The sequence below is a fragment of the Buteo buteo genome, chromosome 5 (assembly GCF_964188355.1).
Source record: "Buteo buteo chromosome 5, bButBut1.hap1.1, whole genome shotgun sequence".
NCBI classification, from domain to species: domain Eukaryota; kingdom Metazoa; phylum Chordata; class Aves; order Accipitriformes; family Accipitridae; genus Buteo; species Buteo buteo.
Genome location: NC_134175.1, coordinates 2,760,523 through 2,774,493, shown reverse-complemented (window position 1 = coordinate 2,774,493; position 13,971 = coordinate 2,760,523). Strand labels below are relative to the sequence as shown.

Sequence of the window (13,971 nt, the reverse complement as noted above, 5' to 3'; positions counted from 1 at the left end):
GAAGATTGCCAAGTTTCAATCCAGAATGAAGCTGTCTTAAATGTCTTCTCAGAAATAAGCCTGTACTATTCTGACAATAGGATGTCACCATTAGTTACTAATTAAAGGTTATTAACAGCAAAAATAATGTGGACTGATCATGCCGCCCATTTATAATGCCCCACTCTGAATCATAGAATCATAGAATGCTTCCTCTAGCTTCAGCAGCAACTGCAGGTTTTGAGGTTCCTTGTAACACTTCAATAATCACTACAAGTATGCACAGAATCACTAAATGAACAAGTGTTTAGATGATATTTCAGTAATTACATAGTAAAGCCAAATGTCTATATTCATGAAAGGTGTCTCAGTTGGACTACGCTATTCTTCAGAGGAATCTTCTGAACCTGCAGGTTTGCTACCATGCGTTCAGTTACCAGGTTTTAGCTCTTAACTGATAATTAACTAGGTTTCCTTTCTACTCAATTCCATGTATTACCTTGACAAAGTTAAGGAACAGTGCAGTTTGATTCACAGAAAAGCAGATTCTTGTCCCCTTATTCTTGGCGCTAGGCCTAAATGACATGCTAGAGAAATTCAGCTATTCAAAGCAATTCAGTTATTAAAATACTGGGACATCATTCTTTAAGCAGAGCTCTATACCAAAATACACACTGATCTGTATATAGAGACGAAAGGCATTCTCGGATTTATTTAATTGAAAATGTTCCTCAATTGTAAGCAATATTTCTGTAATTTTTTTATAGTTGCTATAAGAAGTAAGGTCTGGTTTTTTGATACCATGCATATAAGCACATGCTGCTAATCTAAGTATTTATTTCCACTGGCACGCACAGTATAGCGTATATATTACTCACAGTGACCAATTCATTGTCCTACACTTATGCTGTAGGTCCTCATTCTTTAGAAATATATGGACATTCTTAGCTCTATAGATGGTGCAATCTGGATTTTATGGCATCTATTCATATTACATAAAACAAATTACATACAGACATTTGCAGGATTAAAGCTACAAGATGTAGGCTAAAAATATGCAGTGATTAACTGTATAGCTCTCTCTGCAGATCTGGAATAGATATAACTGTTGTTAACGCTTAACCTGCCAGTTCTCACACTTCTATCGTCAGGATGTAAAAGATCCAAGCATGTTTTTTTCCCTCAACAAAACACTTATAAGAATACCTGGCAATATCACTGATTTTCAGTTTCCTGTGATATTTTTATTCGGGGTATTTATTCAGTCCCAGTTTACAACTGTTTGGGTGAAATTCATAACAACATCAACAAAAAATGATAACTGTAGTTTTAGCAATAAATAAATATGAGTTTAACCTCTAAGTTTCCTAAAAACCTAACCAGCACTTGAGTCAAAACAGAATAGCTGATTTGTAACTTTGGTGTAAACCATAATGGATTACAACCACTGCTGCAGCCAGAGACATAGCATTTGGAGATGATTAGAAACTGAACTGTCGTTCCGTAGGAAATGTTGACATAGTATTCACTCTGAACTGGAAAAAAGTTCAAATTGCTAGTCCAATTTAATCCAGAAATACCAGGTGTTTTGTTATTAAAGTTTTACAGCAGCCCCCTTCCAATCAGCACCAGTCATTTCAGAGTGGACATTACCAGTTACATCTGACTGCATGATTTCCTGGCCACTGGTCATGACTTTGTGTCAGGTGAATAATTTGTCCCTAGGAAAAGGCAATCTGGATTTTTATCTCCCATATAGATGCGAGAAGAGAGAAGAACCTGCAGTTCCTCTGAAGATGCTAAATTATGGCTATCCAGACAAGTTCTTATCTCCCAGTCCACAACTTATATCTATCAACTTAAAGTCAGTGAATCTATTCCAGCTTTATGCTCCAGGAGATGTACAAAAAGGCATTGGTTGATGCTACTCTTCTAAATTTTGTAGGTACTGACCACCAGTGATACATCTCTGAGAAACTGGGTAATGGAGTGAGCATGTATAAATGAAAACCCTGCTGTTTTCTTACTGTGAAGTTCAATTTAGCGGCATTTCAGTGAAGTTGCTTTAGTTCCACCTCATGACGGTTTGAAACTTAGTGGAACTGGACAGTTCAGTTTGCTATATGGCTACATACTGTGCTTCTACAGGCAGTTGGTATTTCTTTTCTGAACGTTTCCAAGGTGACAGTAGCTCATATATGGAGCTTTCTAGCTTTTAGGCAGGAAGACATGCCAATAACGGAATCTTAATTTTTGCAGTGCAGTTCATATCAGATTACATAAAACAACTTCGCTGCCCCTATTCTATGATATGGATCAACGTTGGACTGTAAACAATGGCAAAACATTGATAAGCATCATACCAATGAGTCATCCTTACAGATGTAGTAAGAAAGAATGAGAGGGGCATTCGCTTTCGGAGCACTCCACAGAGCAAGGACCAGGAATGAGATCAGCTGGGAGTGCACCACTGAAAGCAACACATCTGGAGTAAAATAATCATCTCGGGTCTTGGAACTAGCCCTGGCTCAGGGGCAAAGTGGGGAATTTCATCCCAAATCTGTTGCACAGAGAAAAGAAAAAGAGGGCAAAGTGTCTGGCCGCACTGCGCTTTCTGAATATCAAAAAAATCTATGCAGACTGAGGGAGGAACTGGATGTTCTACGGAACATTTGGAAACAGATAAAACTAGATTTCTCAGCCAGTGCTTTGTGAAAGGAAAATTAATGTTGTGGTTATACTGATATTTATTCAATACAGACACATTTGTGTTGGGGCCACGGAACATTCATGCAGTGCAAGTATAATATTCCCAAATCTCATTTATAAAAATAGGTATGTGTTTGTAATTTATGTATCTAGAGACATTTGGTGACATTGCCACAACAGTCTTTCACGAGCTGTTTATGTGGAATCGTGGGAGAGTGAAACTAATTATCTGTGTGGTATATTTTTTGCCTCTAAAAATTAAATGTGACAATATGACATCTTTACTTTGCTGGCAGTAAAACCACCTGTCCTATTTAGAAAATGCTCTATTAAGAATATCAGGTAATGCAGTGCGACTGCATTAATAAGTTTAAATATTGTCCCTTTGTCCTCAAAATCCTGATGTAATAAAGGACTATGAAAACTTGTTATTTGGCCCAAATCACTGAGCATGTTTCTCCTCAATCCCATCAAATTATGCCCTCCAATAAATTATTTTACGGTAGCAGTTACAAAAGTATGGATGACTATGATCAGGAAAAAGTCACACTTGTTACATGTTCCAGAAGAAAAGTACTTGATAGATTTTGAAATGGGGGTTTCTGGGTTTAGTTATAGTAAAATATTACTTCAAAGTTGTGACCTTTGCTTCCTACTTGAGAAAGAGTAAATACTTCAAAAATCAGTAATTGTTAATATAATAACTAATAATATTGTCCAGATATGGGCAAAGCCCATCAACTTTTGACAGACTGCCACGGTCAAATAATACGGAAATACTGACCTAGGTATCATGTCGGTCATTATTACATTGCTTTGCCAGATCTACTCTAGCTTTATGTGTACAACAGCAAAGATGAAAGTTTATTCCAAACTGCGTAACTCTGGCCTAACAACCTGGTCATGTTGGAACATGGTTTGATCCCATGCAGTCTCTGATGATCGATCTGAGATCCATATGCAAGGTCAGATCATAGGATGGGTATTTTCATAAAAGCTAGTGCCTACAGCCATACGGATTGAGGAGAGGTAGTAATTTAGTAGAGTGACAAAAAGGCTTAAGAAACATTTAGTATCATGGGCCATCTTTTTAAGAATACTTGACAGTTCCAAGCCAGTAGCTAAAGGAAAGCTTCAATTCTTTTCAAGAGGATTAGATGAGAAAGATTTGGACAGCTTATTTATTTTGTTTTGTTTTGAAGTTTTAATAGCAATTTCAATTGTTTTTTAATCTATCTCTTGAGCAATTTTAATCTGTTATTGACTGTAAAGAGTTTGGGATATTCTGCTAGAATTGTAGGAAATTAAATATATTGTTGATCATTCTTATTTTATCCCCTCTATTCCCTTTGGCTAATAGGAATTATTAATTTTGAGGGGGTGTGTGTGTACATATATATATATGTGTATATATATGTAAGAGCCTGTTTTGCTTAAATATGTATTTATATGCAGAAACCACTAAAGCCAAGGCTGAATGACCTAGCATTTGTCCTTCTTCTATAAAATATAAAAGATATAATTAAGGCCCATACATGTCAAATGTAATTTATTTATCTGAGAGAATTTACACATTTATTTTAGGATTTTGTGGGAATGGATCTTAGAACATCTCTTTTTTCTGAAGTACAGACACAAAGTGGTAGCTAAATGAGTCCGGTGAAAATAACATGAGATTTTGTTAAACCCAGGCACTATTACGGTCATGAAGGGAAACTCCCCATATATATTGCCTTCATCCATTATGACATTATTAATCCAAATCTACAGTATAAAACCTTGATCATTCAAGATGATTTCAGCAGTTGTATAAATATGCCTATGCAATGCCCAGTGAAATGAATGGGACAGCTAATTTTTTCCAGGGATAATCAGAACCCTGATAATATACCTTGATTACCAGTTTTTTTCAGAAAAATTATTAAAAACCTGAAGCTAAACATATTCCCATCACAATTGCATTGAAGATTTTGTGGGCAGTCACCTTACTATTTTTGGCTGTAGAGCTGCTGAAAAAGGAGCATAGAGAAGTAAGAAAGAGAACTATCTTAATGAATTTAGAGAAAATATGTAGGTGATACTCTTCCTCTTTTTCTTTTTTGCAGTATTAGAACCACTGACAGCAAAGAACTTTTTCATGGGATCAAAGTGAGTAAGTTCTGAAAGTGTAGTTGTTGTAGAAATACAATTCTTTCGGTCATGATTCTTTTAGAGGATTGCCATTGTATTTTTACTTGTTTTAATGGTCAAATTTGTAGCAACATCTATCCCTTTAGACCATATGTTGCCATGATGTACTTATACCAACACACAAATACACACGCTTACGCACACTTACATATGTGTTATACACGTATAAAATACACATGTACACACACTCATTCTAAATGTACAAATTGCCTCAGCTGATTTTTGCTATTTTTACAGATGTATGCTGAAGACATAGAAAACTGTTCTTTTTCACTAGTCAATTAGAGGACAGCTCTCTAGCCAGAGAATAACAATACCAAGGAATTCTCAGAGTAGGTACATAGCTCATTGGAACACCATCCTTAAGAGTAGGAAAAATATGAAAAAAATGTCGACTGAAAATATCCTGAAAGGTGTAAATCTGTTCTGTTATCCAGAGAGACAAAATCATTCAGTTCTCTGTGTCATCCTGTAAATTCCATTACAAATGTTCCGGTTTCCCTCCTCCAAAAAACCACTTTTCATGCAACAATCCAACTACTTGAGCTTAAATGTAGGTCTTTTCCTCCTTAGTGTGCATTAGCTGCAGGCATGACCATTGCAATGTGCAGAGGAAGGAAAAGATCAGAAAGAAAGTACCCACCCATCATCCTTACACGTTTATGACATATGATCTTATATGTGTGTGTCTGTACGTTTGTGTATGTATTGTGTACATCTGTACATCTCTTCTCCTCCTGGATCCCACGGGGCTGTTAGTCCCCTCACCCACCACCCCTTAGTTGCTGTTTGAAATATTGGTATTAGATAGTAATACAAAATTAAGCATACGAAAAGATAAATCGAACACTTTACCCCAGGTGCATCCTTTCATTTGATTAAGGTGTCTGCACATTCATTTTTGCTTTACGATATAATTTCTTTAAAATGTCTCCTTCAGAGTGTTTCCTTTGTGGGTTGGTTTTAAAATTGTCATTCTAGATTGAACAGCACCAAAAAGCAGAGGAGGCGGAGGAGGAGAGAAGAAAAGAGCGAATATGGAGGAGAAAATCGAGTTTGACCTGCAAGTCAAGATGAAACCAAACTCCCGAAAAGCCTTCTGGCCGGGTTCCCTACGGACCCTCCTGCGGTGAGTCCCGTTCCTTTAGAGCAAGCAGAGGTCCCCGAGAGTTTGCAAGGCACAAAAGGTGGAAACGTGCACGGCGTTATTGAGCGCTAACGATGTCAGCCCCCGAGCAACCCTGGGATGGAGGATTGCAAACGCAGTTTCACAGCTCCCGGGCTCGCCGAAGTAACCTGAAGCGTTTCACTTTAGAGAAGCCCCTTAGGAAGCTGAGAGCGACGAGGCAGAAGTTTGTAAAACCTTGGCTCTGCCTCTTTCGGGTTCGTACCGCCAGCCTGGGACAGCTTTTAAACAGCGAGGAGGTGGCAATTCCCCCCCTATTCCTATTCCCTCTTCCCTTGGAAAGCTGCTGGAAGACGGGCTGCAGCTGCGCTCGCCCCGGACTTGTGCAGCCGGGATTTGCGCGGGGAGGAACGGAACGGAGCGGAGCGGGGGGGCGGGGGGAGGTGGCAGCGTGCTCCCAGCACCCAGTGGCACTCCGGCCCTGCCGTTCGCATCCCCTTTGCCGTGCCGAGCAAACCTCCTCTACGGCTGGATCGCCTCTGCCCTTAGCTCGGGCTGCAGCTCCCTCCTCCTCCTCCTCTTCCTCCTCCTCCTCCTCCTCCCTGGCATGATTTGCACAGGACGGGTCTAGTATCTCCGGAGCGCTTCTACTTTGCTCCCACCCGCGCTCGGTGGGACTAAGCTATCGTTTAATGGGAGGTTATTTTCGGCAACCAGCCTTGCACCCGGGCGGACCGGCCGGAGGAAAAGCCGGGCGCTTCTGAAAGCGGCAGAGGTTTGCCAAAGCAGGGCAGCGGCGCCGGGGGGGTTGTTGAACCGGCGGAGCCCAGCCGAGGTGCCACCCCGCCGAGGAGGAGAGAGAGCTGCCCGGCTACCTGCTCCGTATTTCTGGCTGCCTGCATGGCTACCGGGCACTGTAGAGATTGTGGGGGCTGTTGCTGCTGCTGAGCAACAATACATTGCTTTAAACTCAGCCTCAACTTAGCCCGGCAAGCAAGGATGGCAACGCTACCGGAGCTTTGGAGCTGCCAAGAGAGCCAGGGAACCTGGGTTTTGTGTGCCACTGTCTAATGTATGGGAGTAAAATGGAATTTCTTACCTGGGTTTTTCCTGCCTTGGTTCTACTGTGCACCCAACAGCACAGGTGTATCAGGTAAGAAGACGCCTTATCGTTCTTTCTTAGGCTGGCCTTAGACAGCCGTTCTTTCGGTGTGGCTGGGGTGAAAAATGCCAGGTCTGCCGGTAGCTCCCACTCCCACTTTTGCCCAGGGATGCTCTCCATTTACAGGCTACCACTGCTTTGAGTGAGTGTTCAGTAGAAAAAGGGGTCCTGACTGAAGAGTTTCCTCAGTGTGCCCCATCATTTTTTTAATTCTTTTTCTAGCAGAGGATGCACTTCAGCCAGTTGGGCAGCAGTTTCTTGGGTTAATCAAGGGGTGTGTTTTTAACAGGGTGCCTGTGGAAGCCTTTTCCCGAGGGCACTTACTCTAAATTGGGGGCAAACACTTTTCGTAATGGCACTGCACATCCCAGCGCAGCCTCATCCCCTTAAACAGCTCTGTAGGGGGCCTGCTTGAACATGAAACTCTTCCATAAAACCCAGCACAACCAGTGGGGTACTAACTGAACATCTTTGCTTAGGGCCTCCATAGGTACAATTAAAAATCCCAAAATACAGGCAGTCCTTTCTAATGGGTTCATTAAGTGTTCTGAACTTGAGATAAGAGGAAGAGACTGGCAGAGATCTTAGAAAAAACGTTTGAAGAACGCCAACCATTTCTTAAAATAAGAAATTGTAAAGATATATGTTTGCAATTCTCAGTCACATTTATTCTGAAGGTGTTAGCTAGGCAACCAGCTATGTTCTCTATATATTCTCTACAGATCTGGAGGCTGCATGTGGAGAAAGCTTGCCATGATTATGCAATGAAAATAGAAGGGGGAGTAAAAAAGAACTTGCCGCATGTAAAAACATGCCTACATCATCCACAGCAGAGATGGCTGTGGTATTAAAGGGGTCTTCCTGCTTCTACTTTATAGACATTATTAATAGCTTCAAGAGGAGTATAAGAAGCAAAGTGATAATTGTAGTAAGACATAACATTGCGTTACAGTTTTTGGAATTAATTAGTGCAATCTGATTTTTTCACTGGGAAGGAAAAGGATCTTGCATTACAGGAAGTGTCAAGTCAACTGCTCTTATTCAGGACTGACATAATGATTTATCTTATGACCTTGAATCTGTTATCCAGGGTCAGATCCTGACACCCTCATGCTCTGAAGCAATCCAGTATTACAGTGAAGGCAGAGAAAATACTGCTTATGACCTAAGGGCATCAAGATCTTGCCCATAATTTCAGTGATCCTGTTTCTCTATCTGCTCTTGGGCTAGCATTAAGCATTTTAGTTGAAAAGTGGTGTTTGAGTATAAAAGAAAAAAAAGAATTACAAGGAAGAGTCAGCCTTAGCCTCTGTCTTCAAGGTCTGTTTCTAGGCACAGCAACTGCCAAGATACGTGCAACCTATAATTTGTTGGATAAATTATTTTATATTTGGATTAATTACCTAGTTACTTGACTTTCTTCCTCCAGTTACACAATAGTGATGAGCTGTTTGTTAGAAATATATATATATACGCATGGCAGAGAGTAAGGCAAGGCAAATTCTGGCTTGTGAAATTCCAACTGTTCAGTTTGTAGTAGTTTTCCAAATATGCCAAAGTGTAAGACATTCAATGGTCAAAGAAAGCTGCTCTGTTTAGTACAACAGTTTTCTGAAGATCCAGGATTTAGCATGGCTATGGCAGAACATGGTTTAATCTTATAAAAAGTGAGTAACCTTGCTTACACGTGTACTTTCGATGAGTTAAAGAGAACGAAAACAGAATTTTGTCCTTGCATCAGTAAAATTGCTCACACATAGATGACCTATGAAATAATTCCCCTTGTAAGGGCCCAAGAAGCACATTAACTTCCTTATTCTTCTTCCTTGGAGTTCTGTAATATGATATTACATATAATTATTTTTGGTAAGAGATGCTTTTATGAAGAGCAGTATTTTATTAATACTGTGGTTTTATAACAATGGGCAAAACTGCCAATAGCTACATTTTATTGCTCTGATTTTGTTTTCTGAATGTAACGTGATCCATGGTTACAATGACAGAGGCCACCCAACACCACGAAGTTCTCTGCTTGGGAGTTCTATGGACTGTATATTGACAGGTGTAAGCAAAAACATATTCAAAAAAGGAAGAACATTTCAGCGAGTTCTGAACTCAGTGGTATGACATAAGACTTCCCAAAGGCAAAACTACCTATTAAAATAATGTTAAGGTTTGGCAGAGGAGGGAAGTGGGGAATACATGTAGCCTGCTTCCTCACAGCATTTTTGAATATCCTTTCAGGGTGCTTTAGAGGGCTGTATTTGAAGCAATTTCTCTGTCATGTGTGCTATTTGACTGAAGTGAATGAGCCAAATTCAACCTAAGTCAGCACATCCTACTTACACCAGTGCTGTTTTCAGGTAAACACTTTTAAAAAGTAGTATTTTGTGGTCTGCTTGAGGCAGTGATTAGTGGCAAGAAATTTGGCATTCATATGATTGACAGCTCTTTGGGGCAAAGACGGTAGCTTCCATTATTTTATCAGAGTTTGATATGCTGTGGATGCTGCAATAATAAATGTGTCATAGCGAATGAGATCATCTGCTGAAAGACACTTAGTGAAATATTTCTTCATTTGCGTGGGGAAAGAGTATATTGATAGGAGTTTTGGGGTGTATGTCCGTACTTCTAATTCTTTACTGGAAGAGATTTTAATTCTCTAATTAAAAATAGCTGTATCTTTTATATTTAGGATTCTACTATGTTAAATGACTTTTATACATTTGCATAGAATTGTCCTTCTGTTGTGTGTCTCCCCCAGCCTTTTACTGCTATTCATAGAAACAGAGCAGCTTTAACATGTGAATATAAGCAAAGAATGGTCCATTTTCTGCAGCTTAAAAACTCACAGAGAGGAAATAAGGGCTTTTATGTTCAAAAGGTTGCCATGAATTAAGCCTAATGCTTTTTCAATTACATTTCAAAATACGAAACATATTTACAGTGAGCTTCACTTAGAGTCAGGAATGGCAGATGGGAAGGATACACATACTGCTCTGGATAATCCTGGACTTTGACAGAGGCCAGATTGTTCACTGACCTTGCAGGATATTCCTTGTCTTTTTCCAAAGGAAAAGTTTTCTTGAGTGGCAGTGACATCTGGGACATTTGCCCCCAAAAGATTATCTCAAAGAAAATGAAATGTACTCCATCCCAGTCCTCAGTATCAGTCAAACCAGTATTTCCATCTACCAGCTTAAAAGAATGATATAACAACTATGTCACAGTCCTAAAAAGAATCAGGTTAGCAGATTTAAAGAAGAAACAGGAGAGGCAAAAAGTGATTTTCCACGTGTTACTGCTATACATGTTTGTCAAAAGGTTAGTGCACTCTCCCTCCAAGTGTGACTTAAAATCAGTATCTCATTGGCCACTGACTTAAAGATGCGGCTGAGCTTTTTGCACTGCTGCTAGAGCTTTTGGCACTGCGGTGCCAAAATAGTATTGCTAATGTTACCTCTTGTTCAGCTGCTGTAGTGCACTCATTCACACAGAACATATAGATTGCCTCTTTCCTTGGTGTAATTTAAATACTTGCCAGATTTTTTCTAGTAATAGTGATAAATTTCTAGCAACCGTTTTCAAGCAGTGTTCTGGAAGAGTGAAGACAGGCTAATACCTCACTTGCCTGACAAGATGTGCTGTCCAAGTTGATTGATGCTTCTCCTCAAGATCACTCCACATTAGTAGAATGCAATGGTCCTGCAGCAGCTCAGAGAAAGATGTCAGCTTGGATAGAAAAGATTTGGGGATATATGTACTTTTTATTCTAGAACTGATAGTACTTAGCTCTGAAAGAGATGTATTTCTTTGTCATTTGAGATTAATTGCTTGTAGTTGCTTTCCCTAACCTGTGTCAGGGACAGTTTTGTTAGGCAAAGAAGAACTCATAGTTTTGCCAGGTTTATCAATGGTGATTTCCTCTCCCCTTTGTCTAGTGTGCAAGACGACTAACTATTCTTTTCATATTTTAAACAGCAGCAATTTGTTTTCTACTGCTAACGAGTTCTGTTGAAGTTCTCACAATGCTTGAACTCCAGATGTGGACAGATGCAAATATATTCTCCAGAATATCTGCTTGAAATGAGATGTGTACAGAGTCAGAGTATGGATGGAAAACTATCTTCTTCAGCTTCAGATTTGGAACGACTTCCAGAGTGATATTAGTACACGTGACTATGTTGCTATTCAGTCAGCTAGGCACCCCACTCTGGCCTGGTGCAAAGTAAAGATAAGCTTTTTGATGAGCTGTTATGCCCTGTGTATTTTACAAATCAATAGCTTAATTTTACCAAGTCCTTTTCTTACTAAAACAAGCTTTACAGCAGCTTACGTCAAGAAGTGAACTTGCTGAATCAACTAATAGTAGTTTCCTTTCTTTTCATCTTTACTGCTTACACTATGAAAAGTTAATCCTTTCCAATGTGTCTTTTCTATGCTGGTCTTCCTTTTTCAGGTACAATAAATGAATAATATTTTAGGCCATATATAATCCCAACTACTTATTAAGGATGAATGAGGTTTTCCAACTGTCCTTCATGTTAACTTAAGCACTGGATCTCATGTGCAGAAGTCTAGAGGAATGGCTCAAAGGAGTTATCACAAACTGGCCTGTAAAGTTCCATGAAAATAAAGGTCTGCTTTCCAAAGTCATCATTTTTGACTGAGGACTGCTATACTATCTGTTAATATTCACACTTCTGTCTTCATCAGATAAAAAAGAAAGTATTACAGGTAGAATAATGTTCTTGAGTTTGTTATTTCACCTCTCCCTTAATATTCTTGAGGGATAAAAAAAGAGTGGAACAGGAGATTTCGACTATGCTGGAGTACCTGGATGACTTTAGACCTAAAGAGCACAGATCAGACTGACACAAGCAGAGCTTGAACTCGTTTACACCATGCTGAATCATACACCCAAGCGTACAGCCCCTGCTACATTAGTTCTTATGTCTGTGTTATTTCCCTTGCTCCATCAGCCTCCATGTCAGTCTAACAAAATGTAATTTGAAGAACACGGCTGTTTAAAGTTATCAGTGGGTAGTTTAAAGGTACAATATAGGTTCACAGAATGGCTGAGGTTGGAAAGTACCTCTGGAGGTCATCTGGTCCAACCCCCTGCTCAAGCAGGGCCACCCAGAGCCAGTTGCCCAAGACCATGTTCAGACGGCATTTAAATATCACCAAGGAGGGAGACCGCAACCTCTCTCAGCAATCTGTCCCAGAGCTCAGTCACCCTCCAGTAAACAAGTGTTTGCTGATGTTCAAGCAGAAACTCCTGTGCTTCAGTTTGTGCCCATTGCCTCTGGTCTGTCGCTGGGCTCCACTGCAAAGAGCCTGGCTCTGCCTTCTTTACACCCTCCCTTCCTGTGTTGATATACGTTGATAAGATCCTCCCTGAGCCTTCCCTTCTCCAGGCTAAAAAGTCCCAGCTCTCTCAGCTTTTCCTCATATGAGAGATGCTCTAGTCCCTTAATCATCAGCATGAAAACAGCCTAGTATTAGCAAAAGCTTTTGGTAACTCAGTGATAACTGTTTGTATATGAAACTGTAGGTTATTCTGATTCACATATTCTCTTTGAGTATCTAGGAGCCATTCTGTGAGCAGCATGCTAGTGTGTGAGAATGGCAGTAACTGAGTAAGAATAATTTTGTTGCCTATTTCAAAGAAATTTAAAAATGAACCAATAGGATAAACATCACCAAAGTAAATCTAGCCATAAAATTATTTCGGCAGTAATATTTTAATAACCCCCAGTGGTATTAAGTGCATATAGCTCCACTAACTTCAACACATTTGTTACACTGATGATCTGACCCTAAGGCTTTATTAATAATAGAAACAAGATTCTTTTTAATTGTGTCATGGATATTTAAGTAAAACTCCCTCTAGATTGTAATCTGCTTAAAACACATGGCAAGCTACAGCCCACAGTTTTTAACCCAACTTGCGTCATTTTAACTTCCTTTTAGCTCTATGGCTCTCCTTAATTCCATTAAAATACAATATTGACACAGGATAACTGCTGCATAGTGTAAATGCTTTTTCAAAAAAGATGAGGCTCCTGGCAGTTCTTATAGTGACATTACTTCTTTAATAGCAAGTGACTGATTATGTTAGTTATCTGGGGATGAGTTCTTGATGCACGCAAGTAGCAATACCTATTGTGAAAGGGGAGCAGCAGAATTCAGTTTTATTATTTTTCTCAGGTTTAGTACTCATAAATATACGTGGTATTCTAATTTTACAACGACTTGTACCTAGCACTTTCATACTATTGTATATGTAGGAAGCATAAGCTAGATTCTCCCATCCTCACAGATCAGGCACGCAAGATAGGTCACTACTGTGTAGTCACCTTTTGACTTGAGTATTGTTTTCAAAACACTTTACAGAACTTGGTTGCAGTTTTAGCAAAAGGAGTGGAAAAGCACTACCTTATACTGAAAAGGCAAAGAGATTTTAGGCACATATATTAATTCAGGTGTATTCTAGTTATTTACTCTAATTACGTAAAGTCTTAAAGTATGGTTCTTTAAGGAGTTCAGATATTTTACTGATTAGGAATACCATTACTTATCTATGGCTGAGCCGTAGAAGTTACAAATAAGTATATTTTTAAACATAGTCTCACATTTAAACATTTCAACACAGTCTCACATTCTCTAATCTGCCAAGGCCTGAACTTAAAAAATTATCTGTTTTCTGTATTAACTGATAGCCTTAGCATCTCCAGAAATAGGGTAGTGAATGTAAAAGAAAATAGATGAAAGAATTTCTGAACTTCAGTGTTTGATGGTA

General features: G+C 39.4%; 1 protein-coding gene across 2 annotated transcripts in view; it reads left to right on the top strand.

Moving 5' to 3' along the window:
- GABRD (gamma-aminobutyric acid type A receptor subunit delta) overlaps positions 1–13,971 on the top strand; it is a 113,686-nt gene that overhangs the window by 87,207 nt on the left and 12,508 nt on the right. The window contains exons 3-4 of one of the 2 annotated variants that reach the window (XM_075027177.1): positions 4,794–4,836; positions 5,860–6,007. In XM_075027177.1, coding sequence (XP_074883278.1) covers positions 5,916–6,007 — 92 coding nt within the window. In that variant the 5' untranslated portion in view covers positions 4,794–4,836; positions 5,860–5,915. Of the gene's footprint in view, positions 1–4,793; positions 4,837–5,859; positions 6,008–6,681; positions 7,158–13,971 lie in introns of those variants that run through there. The other variant, XM_075027178.1, reaches the window with a different exon arrangement.